Source organism: Phycodurus eques, chromosome 14, assembly GCF_024500275.1.
Source record: "Phycodurus eques isolate BA_2022a chromosome 14, UOR_Pequ_1.1, whole genome shotgun sequence".
Lineage (NCBI taxonomy): Eukaryota > Metazoa > Chordata > Actinopteri > Syngnathiformes > Syngnathidae > Phycodurus > Phycodurus eques.
Genome location: NC_084538.1, coordinates 1,985,001 through 2,008,633, shown reverse-complemented (window position 1 = coordinate 2,008,633; position 23,633 = coordinate 1,985,001). Strand labels below are relative to the sequence as shown.

Here is a 23,633-nt window from a genome sequence, read left to right as displayed (position 1 = left end):
GCACTTGAGACGCATGGTTTTAGACAGCGTGTGTGTGCGTGTGTGCGTGTTGTCATAACATGCGACATATGAATGACGTGATGAAAATGCTCGGTGTGCCTTAGCATGACTGTCAATACTCGCTATAAAGCAACCGTGTGCAAACTTTGGTAATGAAATATAGTATTAGATAAAATAAAATTATATATTTTATTTTATTAATTATATAAGTATTTTTAAATAAAGGGAAAAGAAAGTACATAATTATCATAATACAGTGGTCCCCGTTCATCATGATAGGGGAAAATCCGTAATATGGAAAGACTATATTGAAAACATTTTCAAAATAGTTTCAGCTTTAAAATACCCCTTCTGTAGTCTTTAAACAAATGTAAACTTATTCAAACAGACTTTTTATACACAAATGTATAGGGACACTTATTCTTTCAAGATTTTCTGCAAGGATGGAATGTATAGCAAATGCATAATAATAATGCAATCAAAACATTTTTTTTTTATTGGTTAACCTTTAGAAAAAAACTGTTTTGTGTTTGCAGTTATTTCTATTTCTTCACTTTGAGCTTGTTTTTTTCAATGTATTTATTTCTTTATTATTTTTTTTAATTTGACCATTATTTATCCCGGTAAGTCAGTCGAGACCAGATTCTCATTTGCATTTTGGACTTGGCAGAGCAGACAGCAGAGTAAAACAGCAAAATAAAAGCCAATAGAAAGACACAGACAACAAACTGTACAGTGCGATACACATAGTTGCATAATATATCACATCAAATCATGGTGAATAAAAGGTTAAATCAGGTGGAGCAATCATATACGTGAGTATCCCTTACTAACTTTTTAAATGATGCTATTGAGAGGAATGAGTCTTATCATTTGTTTCAGCATTCCATTTGTTTTGGGACAGAAAAAGATCAACCAAAAGACTCATTACTATTATTATTAACTTATTTGTATCTTTTTTTTTAAATGTAAAAATCACATTTATATTACAATAAATATTACATACAGAGGAAATAGAAAGATTTAACCTTTTTATTTGGTGTTATTTGGAGGAAATACAAAATCTCACTTTGGGGGATGAAAATGTGCACTTCTTATGCATGTAGTTGTCCCATCTTCCAGGAGGAGGAGGCTCTGCGTACTCAGGTGAAGGACCTGGAGGAGAAGCTGGAGACGCTGAAGGTGAAGCGCACTGAGGACAAGGCCAAGCTGAAGGAGCTGGAGAAGTACAAGATCCAGCTGGAGCAGCTGCAGGAGTGGAGGAGCAAGATGCAGGAGCAGCAGGCCGAGCTGCAGAAGCAACTCAAGGAGGCCAAACGGGTACGGACAAAATGCTTGCGCCTACGTTTACGCGCAGGCGCAGGCGAAGGTGGACGTGACGTGTCTGCTCGCAGGAGGCCAAGGAAGCCCTGGAGGCCAGGGAGCACTACATGGAGGAGATGTCGGACACGGCCGACGCCATCGAGATGGCCACGCTGGACAAGGAGATGGCCGAGGAGCGCGCGGAGTCCCTGCAGCTGGAGGTGGACTCCATGAAGGAGAAGGTGGAGGAGCTCACCATGGACCTGGAGATCCTCAAGCACGAGATCGAGGAGAAAGGTGTGCTCAAGAAAAGTCAAACGGAGTCCCCAAGCCTGAAGTTTGTTGTCAGCTGGCTCGTGTTTGGTGTGTGTTGTTCCTGTCAGGCTCTGACGGCGCTGCGTCCAGCTATCACGTCAAACAGCTGGAGGAGCAAAACAGCAGGCTGAAGGAAGCTCTGGTCAGGTGGGTCTCAATCAAACATTGTTTTTTTTCTTGAAAGAAAATGGGACTTCTTTTGAAAAAAAAATATGATGTTGCTTTTTTTCCCCAAAAGATTTCATATTTGTATTATTATTATTATTTTTATAAATTATTATACATTTATGGGAACTTAACATAGAGCTTTATTCTTTTAAGATTTATGTTTTTTTTTTTTTTTATTCTTGGTAAAAAAAAATCAAAATATAAGATTCTTCATGTAAGATTACAACTTTTGTATTTATTTTTAAAAACCTCTTTAAAAAAACGTTTCTAATTTTTTATATATATATATATTTCAGACTTTTTCTCAAAAACCTACAACTTTATTCTTTAAATATTTATGATTTTTTTTTAATTCATGGTACAAAAACAAAAATACAACCTTTTTAGCTTTCATATTTTATATCTTGAAAGGAATATATATTTCCTTCTAGATTTGGGGATTTTTTTCCTCAAAAACAATTATTCTAAAAAAAAAAAAAAAAAAAAAAAAAAAAAAAAAAAGTCAAAAACAAAACACTTTCTTGTACAGTTACAACTTTTTTCTTTCATTTTTTTCCCAATTGAAAATATTCATTTAAAATGACTTTAAAAAGACTTAAAATGATCTTTTCTTGAAAAAGTGACTTTTTTTCTAAACAATGCAAAAGACCTTTTTTCCTCCAAAGTGATTATTTTTTTCCTCCGTCTTTTGACTTGCACTTGAAAACATACAACTGTAAGATTCTGATTATTTTCTGAAACCAAACTCTTAAGATGTTATAGTACAACAACCTTTACTGAGCCAAGGCACAAGAACACAACTTTATTTCTAGAGCACTTAAAATAACAACCGCAGCTGAAACAGAATTGGCGGCGCACCAACAAAAACAGCGAAACAAAAAAAAAAAAGATGGAAAAAGTCAATATTCTGAAAAATGATCTCGGCTCAATTGACACATTTTAAATCTGTTCCTGCTTACTTGAACACAAAGCTATTACGCTGTTGTATGAATGGCAGCAGGTGGATATACGGGTTAATTACACCTGATATCTCGCGGAAGAGCATTCAAATGTTCTGCCTGTCACTGTACGTCACTGGCATAGACGGCTAAACAAAGATTTGTAGTAAAACAATAATTCATATTGATCCCTGCAATTCCACAATAAAGTGGAGATAATCCTCACTGGTTTCGTCCGGGCGTCAGGATGCGAGATCTGTCGGCGTCGGAGAAGCAGGAGCACTTGAAGCTGCAGAAGCAGATGGAGAAGAAGAACGTGGAGCTGGACGCTTTGAGGGGCAACAAGGAGAAGCTGCAAGAGGAAATGTCGGCGGCGGAGAAGACCATCGACGAGCTCAAAGAGCAGGTCCCGCTCATCAAAACCCCCAAGCACTTCAACCATATTGTCATTTCGGAAAACAGAAATTCAACAAACGAGAAGAATCCAGTTGTCTCAATTCAACCTTTGCAGATTACAATCACCTGCATGACTGAGAAGCGACACAAAGAAAAAGCACAATTTTTAGCAAGCATGACGGTATTTTTTTTTAATTGCTATTTCGTCAGTAATAAAATAAAATAATACATTTAGAAAAATCAACAATTAAATAATTGAACGTATGCTTTTAGGCTAACATTGAAAAGTTGTAACATGTCAGCAAAGTCCTATTTTTTATTATTGTTGTTGTTGTTATTTTTGTCAAAATAGTACAAATAAAATTTTCATTTTCAGGAAAAAAATAATGCATACAAATTCAACATATTTTGAGACTAAAGTAAAATATTAAGACAACAAAATTGCCATTTTCTTGTAATATTTAACTCAAAATATAGCAATGATTGTGATAATTATAGAAATAATTATATTCATAAAAGTAGTAAGTAAAAATAATAAAGCAAATTGAATTGAAAAAAGTTGAATTATAAAGTAATGGCAAAAATAAATGACAAATGTTATTAGAATACATTTATTTTATGAAATTAATTGTCTACTTTTATGAGAATTTTTTAAAAATATATTTAAAAAAATCTTATTACAAAATGTGTAACATAAAGGGAAGAAAAAAGCATTATTGTTAGTAGAACGTTGAGTTCTTCAGGGCTCTCTGATTGGCTGAAATAGCCTCGTGGTTGCGGGTTATGGCGCCCCCTTGTCGGCCGTTTGCCAAGACATTCTCATAATCGAAAAGGGGATTTTGGGGGACATGCAGAAGTAAATATGTGCGTAGATCATCGTCTTCGCCATTATCAGGTGGATGCAGCTTTGGGGGCCGAGGAGATGGTGGAGACCCTGACGGAGAGAAACTTGGATCTGGAGGAGAAAGTGCGGGAGCTGAGGGAGACCGTCACCGACTTGGTGAGTGCTTGGACTCATCCCGATCTGCTTCGTTCTGCTCTGATGTGGCGCTCGGTCAAGGATAGAACAGTGTGGGATTTCTTCATTTTTATTCGTTTTCATTTTTTGGAAAAATGTATTTGTATTGGTTTTAGTGTTAATTCAATGTTTTCTTTCCATACCTCGAGGTCCTGTATGATTGTTCAGCTGTGGTAAAACCAGCAGAGCCAAAATAAATAGTTTTCAAATCAACCTAAAAAGCTTACGTTTGAAATAAATTGACAAAGTGTTCCTCTGCGATTGCATCAGTAATCCATGGCCACCCAAAAAGGTTTGCAATCGCCACAAGACGGCGAAAAAGCACTTTTTTCTATTAGACAAGGCTATGGCCGGACAAAATGAAGCTCCTCCCCTCCCCTCACTTCAACGTAATCCCTTGACCAAATGTCACAAGATGGCGCCAAAACAACTATTTTAAATGGCACATTGCTCTGGCCTGAATGCAAAAACAGCCAATAGGTGAGTTTTTCAGTGAATAATGGAGGATAGGTTCCCCGAAAATTCACAAATAGGTAAATGCCAAATTGCGACTAGTCGTGGGTCCACTGTAATTATAGCTTTGTTCGAATTAGTTTTGTAAACGGACAATGCTCTTTCAGTTATCTTTTTTTTTAAAAACTCGTTTCATTTGACAAATGTTTTTCCGATTTTTTTATTTTATTTTTTCGTCTGCAGGAGGCCATCAACGAGATGAACGACGAGCTGCAGGAGAACGCCCGCGAGACGGAGCTGGAGCTGAGGGAGATGCTGGACCTGAGCGCGGCCCGCGTGCGAGAGGCCGACAAGCGGGTGGAGGCGGCGCAGGAGACGGTGGCCGACTACCAGCAGACCATCAAGAAGTACCGCGAGCTCACCGCTCACCTGCAGGTAACGTCGGCACGCTTCCTCCTTTGCGGCTATCGCAGGTGGGGGACTCCAGCCACGGGACCGGACACGAGTGAGACTCAAGTCGCTAATTTGGGGATTTGGGACTAGCTCGGCTAAATTCGACTCGGTAATCATGATATTCATCTTGGCTTAGACTTGAACGGCGTGACTTTAAGCCTCGCCTGTTAATATACGAAAATCTTGCTTGGCGAGATACTCAACGAGATTGTGCGACTTTCTCTACTCGAGTAAGGACTTGACGTGACTCGCTTGATTTTTGCCACAGTAACTTGGGACTTGTTTGGAATTTCAAGGTTAGGACTTGAGACTTCCTTATGACTTGGACATACTGTATGTGACATGCTTCCACCTTCGCCGTGTGGCGCCGAGACACGATCGGTCCTTTTCGTCCGCGCTGCCAGGAAGTGAACAGGGAGCTGACCAGCCAGCAGGAAGCGTCCGCCGAGCTTCAGCAGCAGCAGCGGCCGCCGCCGGCCGAGATGTTTGACTTCAAGATCAAGTTTGCTGAGACAAAGGCGTACGCCAAGGTCAGTGCCGCAACCTACAAAATAAACGTTGACATTTCTTCTGACGTTGAGGAACATCTGATGAGTTATGGAAAGTCATGAAACTTTTCCAGCCTTCTCTGCCGACATTTATCAACCGTGACTCAAAGTTTGTCCATTATACATGGCTAGTTTGAATTTGTTAAATCCCAACTTTCAAGGTAAAAGGCAAATTACCCATTAGTTTTTGTTTTTTTACGTTTTGACAGTCACAATACGACACGATAAGAAACGCAGTGCAACGCAGTACGATATGATTTAGTACAATGCTGTATCTACTGTGCAGTACAATAATGCAAAAACGTACAATACGACATGACGTAATCCGACAGAATACGATAATACTCGTCACCTTCCTAAAATAACGCTATGTCATGTTTTTTAGAAAACCAAAAACCGAATCTATTCTATTCATCCATTTTCTGTACCGCTTATCGTCAGTCGGGTTGCCGGCATGCTGGAGCCTATCCCAGCGATTCAATCTTTTCATTTCCTGCGTACAATTGCAGGCTCTGTTCAACTAAAGATGTCGGCCATTGTAGCAGAGGTGTCCCGATTTAGGTAAAAAAAAAAAAATTAAAAAAAAATGACTTGGACCATTCTTTTAGGATAGTGGTGATATAACCGAATGCAATACAACGTGATACTGTACAATACAATACAATGCAATATGATAGCGTAAAATGCCATACGATCCAATACGAACGACACTGCGTAGTTACTATACGATAAAATGATATACCGTACTGAACGCCGCAATTCGTTACAATACAATGCAGTATGATAACGTACAATACAATTCTACAAAAATACAATTTCACAAAAGTTCACCATATAATACCACACAGTAGAATGTAATAGAATATGATCGAGTTTTACACTACACAAGTACGATAGTAAACGATGCGAAACAGTTGAAATTGTTGTGATATTGCTATTAATCTTGCGTGCGTGTGCGTGTTTAGGCCATGGAGATGGAGCTGAGGAAGATGGAGGTGACTCAGGCCAACAGGCACGTTTCCCTGCTCACCTCCTTCATGCCCGAGTCGTTCCTGCGCCACGGCGGCGACCACGACTGCATCCTGGTGCTGCTGCTCCTCCCCAGACTCGTCTGCAAGGTACGCGCGCTTCCTGCAGCCTTGGTGGACGTCTCCCAAAAAGTCACTTTGAAGCATTTATGTCTTGTCCAGTGTGTGGCGATTAGGATTCTTTATGGAAGTGTACGTTTTGTTCCCATATTAAATAGGTTTTTTTTCTGATTATAATTTAGAATTTCTTCACGTGATATTATATTTTTTAAAAAAGTTTACTTTTTCCCCTCATACATTCAACAATTTATTCTTTATTCTTGCCTTTTTTTTCTAAAATTACAAATGGAGTGTTGTCACATTAAAAGTTTGTTCTTGTACAATTGATTCTGTTAATATTAAGATTTTTCCAACATAAAATGTAATTTAAAATACTTTCTTAAAATAAGGGAATTTTAATATTTAACATTTTTTTCAATTCAAATGATTATTTTTTCATCTTTTTCTTGTATGAACATTTTCCATCTAGTAGGATATTCATTGAAATAAAAATGTCCCTTTGTTTACATAATACTAATATTTATTCTCATATAATTAATAAAGCATTCTAATATGATTTTTAAAATTACATTTTAACTTTTGGTCATCATATTTTTTCTTGTACGCTTTACAATGCATCCTCGTCATATTGTGATTTAAAAAAATACAATATATACAAAAATACAACTTTGCTCTCATAATTGTTGAACCTTTTTTTTCAGCTATAATTAGGCAGTTATTTCTGTGAATTATTATTTTTAAAAATACTTTAATTTTGCTCCCCTAACATTACTTTTTTCTTATATAGTTAAAAAAAGAATGTTTGCAATAGTTTTTAGCATTACATTTTTGAATTAATTCTCTTGATTATTGTTTCCCTTTTTTGGAAAAAAACCTTTTTGTTCTCACAATATTCCAACTTTCTTTCCTCATAATGCAGATTTCTGCTACGATTTGATGATATTTCCAAAATGTGAAACCGCGAAGGATGCGCTATTTGTCTTGCGTGCGTTCGTGTAGGCGGAGCTGATCAGCAAACAAGCGCAGGAGAAGTTCGATCTGAACGAGAACTGCGCGGAGCGAAGCGGACTGAGGGGGTCCGCGGGCGAGCAGCTGAGCTTCGCCGGCGGCCTGGTCTACTCGCTGAGCCTGCTGCGGGCCACCCTCCACAAATACGAACAGTACGTTTGTTTCCGCGCCGTCGTCCTTGGCCTCGACGTTGCAAGTTTTGCTGACTCGGGTTGAGGCAGAGCTGCCGCCGTTCTGATCGTGGCTCAAACAAACACTTTTCCCCCGACGTATACGTGCAGTTTATTCTTTGACGTTTTCTTTTTCTCTAATTCTAGAGTAAAATATAAGGTTAGTTGTACTGTTATTGAATGAAGTATAAGAAACGTGCATGTGCGCTTGCTCTGGTTTTGAGGGAAATACTGGAAGGATTAAGAAGCAAAATCAACACATGATTAAAAGTGTTAAAAACAAAGAAAAAACAATTTCAAACAAAGAGAAACAAAATAAAAATCCAATTGAAACGGCGTACAGTGCAAGAAATATCAGTTCTAAAAAGAAGCATGGTTCAAAAGAAGAGTTTTTAACCTGGACTTCAAAACGCTGATGTGACTTCAGTTGGCAACTTCTTCCGTTTGCGTGCAGCATAATAGCGCAATGCTGCGTCGCCGTGTTTGCTTCGGACTATTGGACCCGAGTCGGTCCACGTCAGAGCCCGACTGGGTTTATATTTCGGTCGTGTATTCAGGACCTGAACCGACCAGTAGCAGAACTTTAAAATCTATTCTAAAGATTCGAAAAAAGTGTCGGTAAAATCAGCGCGTCTTGCAAAATAACATTAGAACAAATATACTTTTGTAATATTTTGATTCCCCCCTCAAATTAGGTCTTCATTTTTGTAATAATTTGACTTTTTCCCATTTTTAATTGTGACAATTTTCTCATATTAAAACTTTTTCCTCATCAAGGATGAATGTATCTTTGTAGCCTGTGCCTTGTTTCTTAAAATTACAAATACATTTTTGTCATTTTGTTCCTTAAAAACACAGATTTTTTTTTTTTTTCTCTCGTATCAAATTTTTCCCTCGTAAAATTATTATTACTTTTTGCTAAACATTCACACATTTCCCCTAAAATGACATCAATTTTTGCAGTGTTATGTCTAAAAATCGATATTGAAACTTTTTTTCCGGCCAAATGACAAATGTATTCTCAATTTATCTAAAATTGCAAATTCATTATTTTAATACGATGACTTAAAAAGGAATTTGCTCTCATGTTACGTTTTTCTCGGCAATAAAAACTTTTTTTGTTCTACACATTCCCCCCGCCCCTACAATTCGTACTTAATTTTACGGAGATTGTTGTCACGCGCTTTTTTTCCTCTGAAAATTAAATTGTTTTCTCCTACTCGTCGCCTTTCTTCTCTTGTTCGCCGGTTGTAGGAGCGACTTCAAACCGTCGTGCGTCCGTTGCAGTGCGCTTCAAATAATGTGTGTGTGTGCGTGCGTGCGTGCGTGTCAGAGCGCTGTCCCAGTGCGGCGTGGAGGTGTACAAGAAGATCGGCTCTCTGTATTCCGAGATGAGCGTCCACGAGCGCTCGCTGGACTTCCTGATCGAGCTGCTGCACAAGGACCAGCTGGACGAGACGGTCAACGTGGAGGTGCTCACCAAGGCCATCAAGTACTACCAGGTGATGCCCGCCGCCGCCGCCGCTCTTCTTTGCAAGCAGAACACAGCAGCAGTGTCAAATTCTGCAATATTTTGGACTTTTTTATCCAAAAAAAAAAGACTGTGCTCATAATAGTACAACTTTTCTTCATTCAATGAGTAATTTAATCTCATATTATGACTTTTCCCTAACACTGCAACTTTCTTAATTTTTTGAATATTTTGACTTTAAAAATGTCAAATTATGACTTTGTTGTCATAGTCATTTTCAAAATGTTTATCAAAACGATGAATGAAAAAAGTCTTAAAATCACAGCTTTGTTTGTAATATTTCCGCTGTTTTGACTTGATTTTTAGTTACAAAAAAACTAAAATTGTGACTAAAATGCAATTTAAAAAAAAAAAAATATGAAATGAATTGTTAGTTTTTTGTAACATTTTTATTTAAAACAAGTACAAATAGAACTTAAATCACTCAATATTTTTATTGTAAATTACAAATTCATTTTTGTAATAGTCACTGACGGTGTAGTGGTGCACTCGCCCGACTTTGGCGCGGGCAGCGTGGGATCAGTTCCCACTCGGTGACGGTGGGAATGTGAGTGCGAATGGTTGTCCGTGTCTATATGTGCCCTGCGACTGACTGGCGACCGGTTCAGGGTGTAGTCCGCCTTTCGCCCGAAGTCAGCTGGGATAGGCTGCGGCGCCCCGCGACCCTAACCGGGATAAGCGGTGTTGACAATGGATGGATGGATTTTTGTAATACATAAAAGTGCTTTAATTTTCATAACATGTATTCTGAAAATAATATCACCCGTTTCCTAAATGTATTACTCAATTCTTGAAATGATTTGATTTAAAAAAACAAAACCAAAAACTATTAAAACCAGAACCTATTGTCATAATATTGTATTCATCAAAAATTAGACTAGTAATATTGTTTTTTCCTAAAATAATATTGTCATATTTCAAATAAACAATAAAATAATGTGACCTTTGTTTTCACAGTATTGCACTTTTTTGTTTTTATGTTTTTTTTTTTTCTTCTACTCCTAAAACCACAAATGTATTGTCATGCTCTCGGGACACGGACATTTTATTTTGCTAAACTGAACTCTTGTGATGGTTCCCTTGCGGGCGAACGACTGCAGCGACTGTACGGCGTTCATCTGTCCGAGCAGAGCGAGGATTGCACCCTGCAGCTGGCCGACCACATCAGAGTGAGAGCGCAACTCGTCTTTTCCGTCGTCCGCGATATTGCGCCAGGCGCCGCTTACGCCGCGTGTGCGCGTAGTTCACGCAGAGCGCGCTGGACTGCGTGTCGGTGGAGGCGGGCCGCCTGCGCGCCTTCCTGCACGCCGGCCAAGAGACGACCGACCTGGCCGTGCTGCTCAAGGACCTGGAGACGTCCTGCGGCGACGTGCGGCAGTTCTGCAAGAAGGTCCGCCGCCGCATGCCGGGCACCGACGCGCCGGGCATCCCGTCGGCGCTCTGCTTCGGGTCGCAGGTGAGCCTTTTTTTTCCTGAAAAATGTCAACATTTCTGGTTAATAAAAAAAAAACAAAAAAAACAATCATGCACAACTTTTTCCTCATGTAAGTTGTTGTCTTTAAAAATGTTTTTTCAACTTAAATTCCCATAATGTTGCAACTTTTTTCCTCATATAATAAACTTTTTCCTTGTGTAGTTAAAAATGTATTCCCATAAAATGATGAACGTAATTGCCTTTTTGAGGTAAAACTACATGTGATATTCCAATTATTTGTTTTTTTTCTCGTAAAATGACATTTATTGATGATAGTGTTACAATGAAATAATTCATTTTGTTTATAGGCGCCTGTCAAGCCACTCAAGGTCGCCATCCAAGAGTCAAACAATGCAATCAAAATAACAGGGCATAAAGATCAATGAAAGTGGCATTTCCGGAGTTTTCCGCCGTCGGAGCGGAGCGGAGCGAGCGGCACGGCCGTGGAGAAGCTTTTGCGTCTTGCGGGCGACACCAAACGCAAGACTTGCAATAATCCGGGCCGCACAGCTTCTCGGCGACTAGTACTTCTTTCCCTTTCAACTTCAAAATAAATCGGTCAATAATTATGAAAATGTTAATGAGTTCAAAGAAAAAAAAAAAAGAACAATTCTTGGAACTTTTTTTTTCTTGAATTAAATTACCATTTTCTTTTTTTTCTTAGAATCAAAATTTCAAGCCTATTTTGAAAAAAAAAAAAAAAGCTACCTTTTCTTGGAGTATGAAACTTTAAAACTTGAAAAATGTAACTGTGTCCTATTTTGGTTTTAGTTATTAAACTCGTCCATTGCGTTATGTTGAAAACTCAAAATGCTGGAAAAATTGTAACTTTTTTTTTTGTAAAGAAAATGCTTAAAATGTATTTCCTACTCAGATAAAATGCAGAATTTTTTTTTTCTTGAAAAAGACCCCCCCCCCCCCCCAAAAAAAAAACATCTTGAAGCTTTTTTTTTTCCTTCTCCAATAACTTTTCCTTGGTTTAAAAGTTGTGAGAGGTGATGAGAACAGGCCTCATCTTTCGCCATGTTTGGCTTTCGCGGTTAGCCATCTGTGCGCATGATCCAAAACGGGGACGTCGGCAAGATATCTATGCCCATCGGCTCGCATAGAGACAAAAAATATTTTTTACATAAAAACGTGGAAAAAAACAAAACCTTTATTTTTAGAAAATACAGATTTCTTTCTTGAAAAAAAAAAACCAAGTAAACTTTTCTTGAAAAATGTAACTTTTATTGAAACCATTTTCTGTAAAGAAATGTTAACTTCTTAAAAGAAGTTGTCATTTGTAAAGAAAATGAAACTTTTTCTCCAAGAAATGAATTTTTTCAATGAAACGTTGTGCGGGCAGGTGTCGGAGACGCTGCGGGAGTGCCGCATGCAGCTGACGTGGGCGGTGGCGCTGCTGCAGGAGGTGGCGGCGGCCGGAGCGCAGATGATGTCGCCGCTGGGCGAGCACGAGGGGCTGGCGGCCGCCAAGCTGGAGGACGTGGCCTTCAAGGCGGGAGAGCAGGTGGGCGCACGCACGCTCCACTTCCCGTCCGAGCCGACGGTGGTTTCGCATACGACTTTTTTATTTTTTTCACCAGAAAATTCTGATTTTATCCCGATAATACAGACTATAGACTTTTATAGACTTTATTCTTGTGATATCATGATTTAAAAAAAAATAAAATAAAAATTCAGAATATTACAACTTTTTTCAAATAACTAATTCTCTGACTATCATTACTTTTTTCATAAAGTTTTTACTTTTTCTCATCATATGACAACTTTTTTTCTCAATAAAAAAAAAAAAAAATCTCATAATATTATAGTATAGTTTTCATTGGTATAATTTACTATTTATTTTAGTAATGTGATTTATTTTTTAAAATGTTTTTTTTACTTTGCTGTCATTGTTTTTCCTCATATCATTAGAAGTTGTTATTTTCTTATTTTTTTGAATAAAATGTTTACTTCGTTCTCAAATTACAACTTGATTCTTGTGGAGTTCATTCTCATTTAATAATATATATATTTTTTTACATTTTTACTTTGTTTTTGTAATTGAAATGTTTCCCTTTTTAGTTTGATAATTTGCCCATTATTTTCTGGTTGAAGTCGCGACGTTGTCTCCGTTCAGATTTACGGCCGGCCGGGCGCGAACCCGTACGAGTGTCTCCGTCAGTCGTGCTGCGTCGTCATAGCGACCATGAACAAGATGGCCACCGCCATGCAGGAGGGCGAGTACGACGCCGAGCGGCCTCGCGCCAAGGTGACGCGACGCCTTCGTATGCTTCGTGATTAGCGAGTGATGCGCGGCGGGATGATTGTTTTCATTTTTTTGGGGTCCGTCAGGACACGCCTCCCGTGGAGCTGCGGGCGGCGGCCGTTCGCGCGGAGATGACGGACGCCGAAGGTTTGGGGATGAAGCTGGAGGACAGGGAGACGGTCATCAAGGAGCTCAAGAAATCGCTCAAGATTAAGGTGACAACAACAAAATGTATTTATTGTTGACTAAAATGCTGTTTTTTAAATTTTAAATAAATGCTACTTTTTTGCCAAAGAAGAAAAGTCATCCAAAGTTTTTCTTGGAAAAAAAAAAAAAGCTGATTTTTTTTCTTCTTTGGCAAAGAAAATTTCTCGAGAAATTTACTTTGTGTGCAACTTTTTCCTCGTACGATTAAGAATTCTTTTTTTTTTCTTTGACTTGATTTTGAACTGTTTTCTTGTACAATAAAATCTGTATTATAGTGAAATGATCAATATTGGAAAAAAGAAATTCTCATTAAGTTGCAGATGTGTTGTTGTAGTCTTAGTACTTTCCCCCCCCCCCCCCCTAAAATTCTGAGTTCATGCTTGAAAATAAAAAAAATACAAAAAGCAAATCAATCAGTAATTATGGAAAAGTTCATATATGAAAAAAATGCAACTTGTTAAAAATGTATTTTTTTTGTTTTTCTTGATGAAAATATAACTTTAAAAAAAATGTAAATAAAAAATCTTGAAAAGTGACTTTTTATTAAAAATTGTTTTCTTGAAGAAAAAACTTAAATTGAAACTTCTTCTTGAAAATCATTGGAAAAAAACAACAACATTCAGTCATTCCTATTCTTCAGGGCGAAGAATTGAGCGAGGCCAACGTGCGGCTGAGCCTGCTGGAGAAGAAGCTGGACAGCTCATCCAAAGACGCCGACGAGCGCGTGGAGAAGATTCAAACCCGACTGGACGAAGCGCAGAACCTCCTCAAGAAGAAAGAGAAGTAAGTCGACGGGCCGGTGCGGGGCGGCGGCGTCTCCGAGGCGCCCGCGTGACGCCACCTCCTGCACGCCCGTAGGAACTTCGAGGAGACGATGGACGCGCTGCAGGCCGACATCGACCAGCTGGAGGCCGAGAAGGCCGAGCTCAAGCAACGCGTCGTCGGCGGCGGTCAGGCCAAGATGGCCGGCGGCGGTCCGCCCGGAATGCCCGGTGAGTACGCCCTCCCTTTGTTTTTTTGATCACGCCACGTTTGAAAAAGACATGCAAAAGAAATATAGTGTACTTATCTATATGCTTAAAAAAAAGAGAGAAAACAAAGTATGACGGAGCCTTACATTCATCTTGCAATTATTTCAACTATCCGAGAATAACTGCTTAGAACTTATTTACATTTTTCAAGAAAAAAAAATCATTCTAAAAAATACTAGTCCAGGGAAAAAAAATGGAATCCCTTAAGAGTAAAGAATAGAAGAAAAGAACAATTTCAAGAAAATTCAAATTTGAGGAGATTCTCCAAAAGATTTTTGGCGATAAAGCTCTGAATCTTAAAAGAATTCAGTTGTTTTTACAAAGTTAAAATTGTGTTTTTATTTAAAGGAAAAGGGGAAAAAACTATTTTCATTTTGCTTTTTGCTCAAAATCTGCATTTTTGGTTCATAAAGTTGCAGTCTTACGATGTTGGATACTAAATATTTTTCGCCTAAAAAGGAAGTCACATTTGAAAAATGTATGTTTATTTTTTTGGGAGAAGTCGTTTTTATCAAGAACAAGTATTTTATTTATTTATTTATTTTTTTATTTCCCCTCAAAATTAGGAAAAACGTTACAGTCCAACCATAATTAAGTCAAAATTTCCTTCTAAGTCAAAGTTTAAAAAAAAAAAAAAAAACATGATCCAGATAGCAAAAAAAAAATAAAAACAATTTTAAAAAGCCATCTTGGTTGGTTTCTTATGTGAGTGATGATGTCATTTTGCGGAATCCGCAATGTTTCTCTTTTCAAATGTTTGATTGTCCTCTTTTTTTTTTTTTTTTTTCCTTTTTTCTCAAACTGTCTGTTGACACGCAGAGGAACAAAAAGGTAGCAGCTTGCAAACGTGCATGTCATGTGCTTTCATTTTGCACGGACATAAAGCTCACTTTTGTAATCATGTAAGCTTTTCATTATTATTAATTTTGCCGTTGACACTTGTGTCAATAAATGTTATTATGTTGCGTTTTAGAAGAAGATGCTTGTATATTTTTGAACCCAAGCATTTCTTGGGGAAAAAAATGGACGTATTTTCTTGAAAAAACCCAAAAAAAGTCCAATATTTTCAAGAAGAAAAGTTTTATTTTCCAAGAAAACAGTAGTGACCCTGCAAGAATGAAGTCCGGATGAAAAATGCAGATTTTACTTTTTCCAATAATTTTATATGTATTTATACACATACAATTTGGGGGGTTTATTGCATGAGTCACTGATGAAGCATTTTGCCGATCATTAATTTTTCTTTCTTATGCGTGTTTGTTAATGACATGTTTGTCCCCTTTCTTCAATCCCTCAATTGACATGCTTTATGTGCAGAGGAACAAAAAGGTAGCAGCATGCAAACGTGCTTGAAAATGCTTTAAAAAAATGATTTCATTTTGCACGTCCAAAGATTAGGTTTTTTTTCATTTATTTGAACTTTTCTTATTATTATGTCGCCGTTCACAATTGTAAAACGTGACCCACAGTTCACTTGTTGAGAATTTTTTTTACATTCATGTCATTTTTCCAAGGCTTTTTTAAATTCAAGAAATAAGTTTGCAAATGTATTTTTAAATAATAAAGTAAAATAACTTTTTTTTTTCAAGAAGGAAGCGCATTTTAAAAGAATGAAGTATATATTTTTGAGGAAAAAGTCAAATTACTTGCTGGGGAAAAAAAGTTTTATCAGAAAAGCAAGTTTTGAAAAAGTCTTATTCCTTCAAGAAAAAGTTTTTGCTTGAAAAAGTTCTAATCATTCAAGTATGAAATCATGAAGTAATTTCTTTTGCAAAAAAGAACGGCCTTCTTTTTTAATGTCTTTTTGTAAGTCATTTTTTTTCCAATAATTTTTTTGTCATTTTTCAGGAAAAATATTAATTCAATCAAATAATTTTTACCAAATATTGTTTATATTCTATATACGATGTAGTAAAATAAAAGCATACAATATTATTTTTGCAAAAATTGTTTGTATTTTTCAATAAACTTTTCAAGAATAAAGATGTATGTTTGAAAAAAAAAAAAATTGTGTGGAAAAAGTCGTAATCCTACAAGTCTTTTTTTTTTTTTTTTTTTTTTTTGTATTTTCAAGAAAAAGATGCGTTTTCCCTCAAAACTTTTTATCGGACTAAAAGCAAAAAAGTCACACTACCATAATAATGAATAAATATGCCATTTTTAAATAACCTATTTTCTGATTTATTAAATGTTTTTTTAATTCATGAAAAAAAGTAATCTAACCAGACTTTTTTCCCCCCATTTGCACAGCTAAAGATTTCCGTTTTTTGGGGTATTTATTTGAACATTTGATATCATTGTTTGGCATTAATGCGTGTGTGTGTGTGTTGCATTGGGTTGTGCAGCTTGCGCGTCAGGCGTCCAGGTGGTGGACTCACCACTGTTGACATGTCAGCTGGAAGCTCAGCGCCTTTGCATCAAGCAGCTCAAGAATCAAAACAACTGGCTCAAGGTAACCCGCCAGGTGGAACGCCATCATTCGTGCTTCTTGTCTGGAATGAACGATGGCGCCCCCCGTAGGCGGAGAAGATGCGAAGCCAGCTGGCGGCGCTGCCCCCGCTGCGCGTCACCAAGCTGCCCTCAAGGGACGGCGGCCTTGCGCCGCTCTCCGGCGCCCTCTACAGGAAGACGGACCAGCTGCTGGAGACGTTGCTGCAGATGAGCGCCAATGTCAAAGTGGTCGACATCACCGGAAAATGTCCCGGTACGAATCGGACGACATTTTTAACTTCCCTGCTTGTAATCTTACAAGAGCACATTAATTTTGAGGAAAACAAAATTTTCAAAAAAAAAACGTTTTTTTTTTTTTTTAATTAATTTTTGTTTAAGAAAAAAATGTTGTAAACCGGTCAACATTTTTCAAGTTATATATATATATATATATATATATATATATATATATATATATTTTTTTTAAGAAATATAGTTACAATCTTACCAGAATGAAGAAATAAAGTAAGTTTCATTTTTGAGGTAGAAAAAACTTTTTCCAAGTCAAAGGTTGATTTATTTTTGTTGTTTTTTTTGTTTTGTTTTTTGGGGGGTGGATGGAGTCGTTTTCCAAGAAACAATTTTTTTTTGTAATAAAAATCAAACAATTCATTTTAAAGTAAGACATTTTTCAAGGGAAAAGTAGTTTTATATTATTATTTTTGGTCAGAAAAATACAGCAATTTACTCATTTTGTTGCAAAACAAAAACATTTTGTATGTTTAAATTTTTAAAAAAAGTTAAATTCGTTGGAGAATTTTTTTTTTAAAGAGAAAAAAGTAGTCACATTTTTTGTAAAAGCAATGTTTTGTTTTTCCAAGAAAGTCATAGCAGTTGGTCTAATAACAAAAAAATAGTTGTTGTTTTTTACCTGCAAGAAATACATTTATCTAGAAGAAAAGTCTTTTTCAGAGAACAAAACGTGACCATTTCCTCATCTTCTAATTATGTAAAATCTTTCCACAAAACAAATACTATTCAGTTGTCATATTCTTACGTTATCACAATGTGATCATTTAAAGAGACATCATGAGTTGTGCATCAAATGGAGAGAAAAGATTTTGTGTTGATGGCGGTTGTTTGCTTTTCTTCAAGTGACTCCGAGCGCTCAACTTCTGGAGCAGACGGCCCGCTTGCAGTCGCTGCGCGACACGCTGGACAGACTTAAGGTGAGTGCGCACACACGTTTCCACGCTGGCACACTTGTGGATTTGTTGTCCGTTTTGTGCTTTTGCGTCAGGACGAGGTGGCCGAGCACGTGGTCAAGCAGCAGCCCGGCGCTCGGGCGCCGTCGGACTTTGCCACCTTTCCCGCCACCGCCTTCGTCAAGGTCAGCGCACGCGGCGTGCCGCACTCGCCGCCGTTATCTTTTATACACACAGGCCTTCGCGTAGGGCTCAACAACAAAATGATAGTTGATTGTACGAACTTTTTGGGGGGGGGGAGAACTAACACGTATTTTGTTATCGAGGAGCCATAAAAAGCCGAAATCCATTTTTGATCTTAAATGTGTCATCAATGTTGTGTTGTCACGTTGAGGCGGAAGAGGAGAAGCGCGACGGCGACTGCGTGCTGGTTGGCCGTGTGATGATCCCGTGTCCTCGGGGTCAGGAGCAGGTCCACCGCCTGCTCCTGACACAACGACAACTCCGCCACGTCCACGGCCTCCTGCGCACCTGAGCTTTGTCAACCTCATCATCGCCTTCTTCCTCGTGCCCGTAACGTACCCGGCGGCTTCTTGGGCAGTCATGAGCGTTTATTAGCCTTATGTAGCATGTTACCAGTGTTGGGGAGTAATGCAAATGTAATCCATTACACTACTGGGAAAAATATGGAATTTAATCGTTTGCTTTTAGAAATGTTCATCACAATTTTCGTCACGACTGAATTGCCCGTAGGTGTGAATGTGAGTGCGAATGGTTGTTTGTTAGTATGTGCCCTGCGATTGGCTGGCGACCAGTTCCTCCTGCACGACGATAGCTGGGATGGGCTCCAGCACGCCCGGAGACTCGGGTGAGGAGAAGCGGCTCAGAAAATGGATGAAAAATTGTCACAAAAGATCACATTTGTTTCTACTTCCTCCTTCCAAAGCCGACGCTTATGATGGGCTCTCTCTGGTCATGTGCCAATCTGCTGTAGTTCCAAACATGAGCTTAACGCGCCACCTTGTGGTGCAATCTATTAGTCTGACTCCTAGTTACACTTTTGAACAGTTTCAGCTTTATAAATTTGGGGACTTTTTTTTTTTTTTTTTAAATGGAACTGGTTTGTCATATGGAGAGAGATTTTCTAAATTGTGCACGTTTGCCCTTCGGTCAAGCAACACACATTTTTATTTCCATTTTATCATGTTTTGTTATCAGTTTACTATTTATGTAAATAACAAATATGTCATTAATTCCAAAATAATCTATGCTTTTCTTTTTTTAGAACATCCAAGGGTTCAAAAATATGAAATGTAATCAAGTGTAATGATATTACTTTTTGAAAGTATTTGAATCATTACACTATTACATTTTCAACAGTGTAACTTGTAATCGTAACCCACTACATTTCCAAAGTCATCTTCCCAACACTGACGTTAACTTACCGTCCCACCATAAACTACATGTAAATGTGGACCCCCCTCCCCCCTTTTTAGCCAAGTTTGCACATCAGAGTTCAGGGTATGTTCTCTGACAGGCTTTCTGTGACTTCTCCAGTCTCTGTAATCTCTGTGATGACATTCGCAGCTAAATGGCCACTTTCCTCTGAGAACATCATGTCCGAAGCCTCGCGACGTTCCAAAAGAGACTGGAAGAGTCACAGAAAGGCATGCAAGTGGAATATATTATTTGAATTCATTTAACTGGAAGGCACCACATTTTTTATTTGTTTAGCTGTAACACAAACATTTCTGTTTAGGATGAAAAAAAATTGGTAGATGTTCATGTTTGTGCGTGTCTGTAGTGCATGGACACAAGATGCTGATCAATAAAGTGTGGCTTGTCAACCCATGTTTAATTTTGAAAAAAATTCTTTGTGACCTATTTTATTATAACCATTAAAACAAAATGTCCAACCTGATTTCAGTGCTACATTTAAAAATTATTAATAAAAAAGTCCAGGGATGAATTCACCAAAGCTTTTCGTGTCCGACAGCATTGCGGTTGTCCAGGCGACGTTTGGTGATTCTCTAGAAAGACGGCAAGAAAAAGTTGCTTCAGTTGTATGAGAAATGCAGATAGTCATTTTCAGGACAAAGTCAACTATTTGGTAAATAAAATTGATTTGTTGCTTAGTCTTTTTGAGACGGTCATATTATTATTTTTTTATTTGACATTTTGTGTTGGAAAATTTGATATTTAAAACTGTGATGTGCTGTGGGGTACACAGAAAAATGTCTTCAGTTGTATGAGAGAGACAAGAAAAAAACAAAGTATTCAAACATTTCAAGAGAAAATAACCTTTTAATCAAGTCAGATTTTTGTAACGAAAATGTGTTTTTGAAAGTGGTTGAGGAAATTATTTTGAATGATTTTTTATTTTGAATGACTTTGTTTTCCAGGAATTTGTGTTTGTGCGAAACCCATAGTTTGGCAATTATTTTAATGAGAAAATGAATATTTTTGGGGAGAATTTTTTTTCTTTTTTGATTTTTATATAGTCATACTTTTGCGAGTAGTTTTGTCCCAAGAATAATTTAATCTTGAAATGAAATGTCAAAAAAAAAGCAAATATCTGAGCCAAACATTGCGTCTTTGTGTGCGTTCACCTTGTTGTAAATCTGAAGATTGAGTTGGTTCAGTTGGTTTTGCGCTTCCCTTCGGTCTGCTTCCAGCTTGCGCAGAACCTCCGGAAGCCTTTCGTACATCCTGGACAAAAGCTACAACAATGACGAGATCTTTTGCAAGTCAAGAAGAAAACAACATCTGGAAATGTTGTTACCGTTTGGTCCGCTGGATCATTTCCTTCCGGGGCACCGCCCTCCTCGGCACGCCGCCGCCTGCAACGCCATTATAGTCAAAATTGGAACAATTACGCTTGCTTGTTAAAGAAACTGAAAATTGTGTGTAAAAGCGTGACGTTAGTGACGCGCTGCGTTCGCTGTCCTGACCTGGCAGCCTGCCTCCGTTCATCTTCCTCCCACGCAAGATTTGAACCCGTCGACGCGAGCGCGATATGAAGTCGGCCCGTCGCGTGGCCAGAGCTTCCTGCGGGGGGCGCCACAAACACAAAACGACAACAGTCTTACATCGACAAGTAACTGGCAGCTTTGTATACTCCTTCCGAACCGTTGTGGGTTTGAACAAAAACTTTTTTTTGCATGTTAATTTGAAGCGTAACCTGCAGAGAAGGGACTTGATGGCCGCTTTTGGAGGACGCAAAATGTACAATGTCGTCGTCGTCAACTTGTCGCGATCCGAGTGGTTCTCTGGCCGTTTTGTCGTACCACACCGTACTCGGCCCGGGTTTCGGAGCCTCCGGCTCGTCCGGCTCCTGTAGTCCCTCTAGCGCCGCTTCTTCCTCGGGCCGGTTCTCCTTGGAGTCGTCGTCCAACGGGACGAACCACCACACCGCTGATACGTCGCACATTCCCGCAAACGTTCAAACTCATCGAATCGCTTCGAGCCCGCGTCCGTCTTTCGAGCGGCGTCACGGCGTACCTTTGGGGAGCTTCGGTGGGGCGCGCGGCTTCTTGTGCTTGAGGGAGCTCACCTGACCTTTGACCGCTCGTCCCGCCGGCGGGAACATGGTTCCCACGTCTCTGGTGCGAAGGCGCGTCGCGTTGCACACGATCTCCACATCAACTGATAGAGAAGAATAAACGAATAAACCTAACTTTCAAGCCAGAAAAACCGCTCCATGTGATTTCTGAAAGCAGTCAGTCTGCTTGTTTTGTTTTGTTTTGTTTGTTTGTTTGTTTACTAGCCTGCTTGGAGGCCTCTGCTGAGCGGCTTCTTGGAGGTTCTGGGCTGCGGCGTCGCGGTGTACGACGAGCCCGTCGACGACGACTCGCCAGTCGCCTGCCAAACAATATGTCACAAGAAGGAAATTTTGTTTTTTATTTCTACACACAGCGCATTATTTTACAAGAATAACAGTTTGAAAAATAAACTGTCATCTTCCGAAATACAAAATTGGGAAGAGGAATTTCTTGAAGTAAAAATTTCAAGCAATTTAATGATAATAAATAACATGATTACATTTGTACTAATTTCAAGTGTTTGAGAATAAAGTTAATCAGTGTATCCATCCATCCATCCATCCATCCATCCATTTTGTGAGCCGCTTCTCCTCACGCGGGTCGCGGGCGTGCTGGAGCCTATCCCAGCTGTCATCGGGCAGGAGGCGGGGTACGCCCTGAACCGGTTGCCAGCCAATCGCAGGGCACATACAAACAGACAACCATTCGCACTCACAGTCACGCCTACGGGCAATTTAGAGGCTCCAATTAATGCATGTTTTTGGGATGTGGGAGGAAACCGGAGTACCCGGAGAAAACCCACGCAGGCACGGGGAGAACATGCAAACTCCACACAGGCGGGGCCGGGGATTGAACCCGGGTCCTCGGAACTGTGAGGCTGACGCTCTAACCGGTCGTCCACCGTGCCGCCTGTAATCAGTGTATGAGATTAAAATAATATTTTTTCGCCCAAAAACTGTAATCTGCAGTCAAAAAAATTGTAGAAAGTTATTTTTCACAAGCTGCAGTTTTAAGACTCAAGGTTTTTTTAAGTTACTGTTTGAGAAAAGGTGTTTCTCAGAAAAACATTGATGTAATTTTCCCAAGATTGCTTTTATATTGCTCCAAGAAAAGCAGCCATAATCATATAAACAAAAAAATTCAGACATTTTATGAACTTTTAAGATGTTTTTTAGAGAAAATTTTATGAGATTAAAGTTATACTTTTTTAGTCAAGAAGAATAGATGATTTTGATTAAAGTTATCATATGTTGAAAAAAAAGAAAAACAAATTTACAAGATTCATGTCACATTCCTGGGCAGGAAAAAAAGAAGTTATAATGAAAAAAAAAAGTTAATGAAAAGAAAAAAGTTATAAAAAAAAAAAAAAAAAGCAATGCACAAACGTACGTTGGACGTCTCGGTGAGGGTGGTGTCCGACGGCGGCGGCGTGTTGAAGCTCCGCCCCTCCCACTGCGCCCTCTGCTTGGCCACTTCGCCGTAGAGTTTGTGGAGGCGGGCGGCGCTCTTGGCGGAGCTCTTGGGCGTCTTGGCGCTCAGGATGCGGCGGGCGCCGAACGCCCGCACCAGGCGGTCCGTGTCCAGCGTGGACGACGTGGCGCTCGACTCGTCTCTGTCAGCGGGACAAAGAACGCACGCGGTGGCGTGAGGCTGCCGCGTGCGCGCCTGCCACCGCAAAGTACGTTACGAACAACAAGGATTCAAAAATAAAATAGAATTACAAATTAATTGCAATTTTGGTTTCTAATCTAGATATCATTTAATGTCAAGAGAATAAAGGCTGCGACTTGTCTGGAAGTCTTTTCATTAAAAAAAAAAAATAAGTGACGCGGAGGAAGTCACCCGTGTCTGGCCGAATTCAGTCCTGGCGGGTGGCGCGTCAGCGCCCCCGGTGGTGAGGATGAGATCAGACAGGCGCTGCAGCTGCTCCAGTAGCCACGCCTCCCTGTCCGAGGGCGCCAGCGGCCATCGGTCCGCTTCCCGCGTAACTCCGCCTCCCGACCTGAGGCGCTCCATTGCGGAGGCGTCACGCTGGCTCGCTTGAGGAAATCTTTCATCCGACGCCACAGCGCCACCTAGCGACACAAAAACACCCGCACGCGTGA

At 39.2% G+C, this 23,633-nt stretch overlaps 2 protein-coding genes across 12 annotated transcripts in view; one reads left to right on the top strand and one right to left on the bottom strand.

The window, feature by feature from the left end:
* Positions 1 to 19,838, top strand: part of dctn1b (dynactin 1b) — a 36,833-nt gene extending 16,995 nt beyond the window's left edge. For 7 of the 8 annotated variants that reach the window (XM_061695420.1, XM_061695416.1, XM_061695417.1 and 4 more), the window contains 22 exons: positions 1,123 to 1,320; positions 1,395 to 1,599; positions 1,686 to 1,764; positions 2,970 to 3,129; positions 4,015 to 4,119; positions 4,834 to 5,025; positions 5,448 to 5,573; positions 6,557 to 6,709; positions 7,679 to 7,839; positions 9,191 to 9,359; positions 10,489 to 10,557; positions 10,632 to 10,844; positions 12,211 to 12,372; positions 12,985 to 13,116; positions 13,200 to 13,328; positions 13,961 to 14,103; positions 14,179 to 14,312; positions 16,697 to 16,803; positions 16,872 to 17,055; positions 17,937 to 18,010; positions 18,082 to 18,171; positions 18,381 to 19,838. In XM_061695420.1, coding sequence (XP_061551404.1) covers positions 1,123 to 1,320; positions 1,395 to 1,599; positions 1,686 to 1,764; positions 2,970 to 3,129; positions 4,015 to 4,119; positions 4,834 to 5,025; positions 5,448 to 5,573; positions 6,557 to 6,709; positions 7,679 to 7,839; positions 9,191 to 9,359; positions 10,489 to 10,557; positions 10,632 to 10,844; positions 12,211 to 12,372; positions 12,985 to 13,116; positions 13,200 to 13,328; positions 13,961 to 14,103; positions 14,179 to 14,312; positions 16,697 to 16,803; positions 16,872 to 17,055; positions 17,937 to 18,010; positions 18,082 to 18,171; positions 18,381 to 18,521 — 3,126 coding nt within the window. In that variant the 3' untranslated portion in view covers positions 18,522 to 19,838. Of the gene's footprint in view, positions 1 to 1,122; positions 1,321 to 1,394; positions 1,600 to 1,685; positions 1,765 to 2,969; positions 3,130 to 4,014; positions 4,120 to 4,833; positions 5,026 to 5,447; positions 5,574 to 6,556; positions 6,710 to 7,678; positions 7,840 to 9,190; positions 9,360 to 10,488; positions 10,558 to 10,631; positions 10,845 to 12,210; positions 12,373 to 12,984; positions 13,117 to 13,199; positions 13,329 to 13,960; positions 14,104 to 14,178; positions 14,313 to 15,170; positions 16,090 to 16,696; positions 16,804 to 16,871; positions 17,056 to 17,936; positions 18,011 to 18,081; positions 18,172 to 18,380 lie in introns of those variants that run through there. The other variant, XM_061695419.1, reaches the window with a different exon arrangement.
* Positions 19,821 to 23,633, bottom strand: part of alms1 (ALMS1 centrosome and basal body associated protein) — a 19,574-nt gene continuing 15,761 nt past the window's right edge. For all 4 annotated transcript variants that reach the window (XM_061695408.1, XM_061695411.1, XM_061695409.1 and 1 more), the window contains 9 exons: positions 23,371 to 23,603; positions 22,918 to 23,193; positions 21,754 to 21,847; positions 21,488 to 21,631; positions 21,168 to 21,400; positions 20,938 to 21,034; positions 20,769 to 20,826; positions 20,596 to 20,695; positions 19,821 to 20,016 (listed from right to left, as the gene is read on the bottom strand). In XM_061695408.1, the coding sequence (XP_061551392.1) occupies positions 19,957 to 20,016; positions 20,596 to 20,695; positions 20,769 to 20,826; positions 20,938 to 21,034; positions 21,168 to 21,400; positions 21,488 to 21,631; positions 21,754 to 21,847; positions 22,918 to 23,193; positions 23,371 to 23,603 (1,295 nt within the window). In that variant the 3' untranslated portion in view covers positions 19,821 to 19,956. The remainder of the gene's footprint in view (positions 20,017 to 20,595; positions 20,696 to 20,768; positions 20,827 to 20,937; positions 21,035 to 21,167; positions 21,401 to 21,487; positions 21,632 to 21,753; positions 21,848 to 22,917; positions 23,194 to 23,370; positions 23,604 to 23,633) is intronic.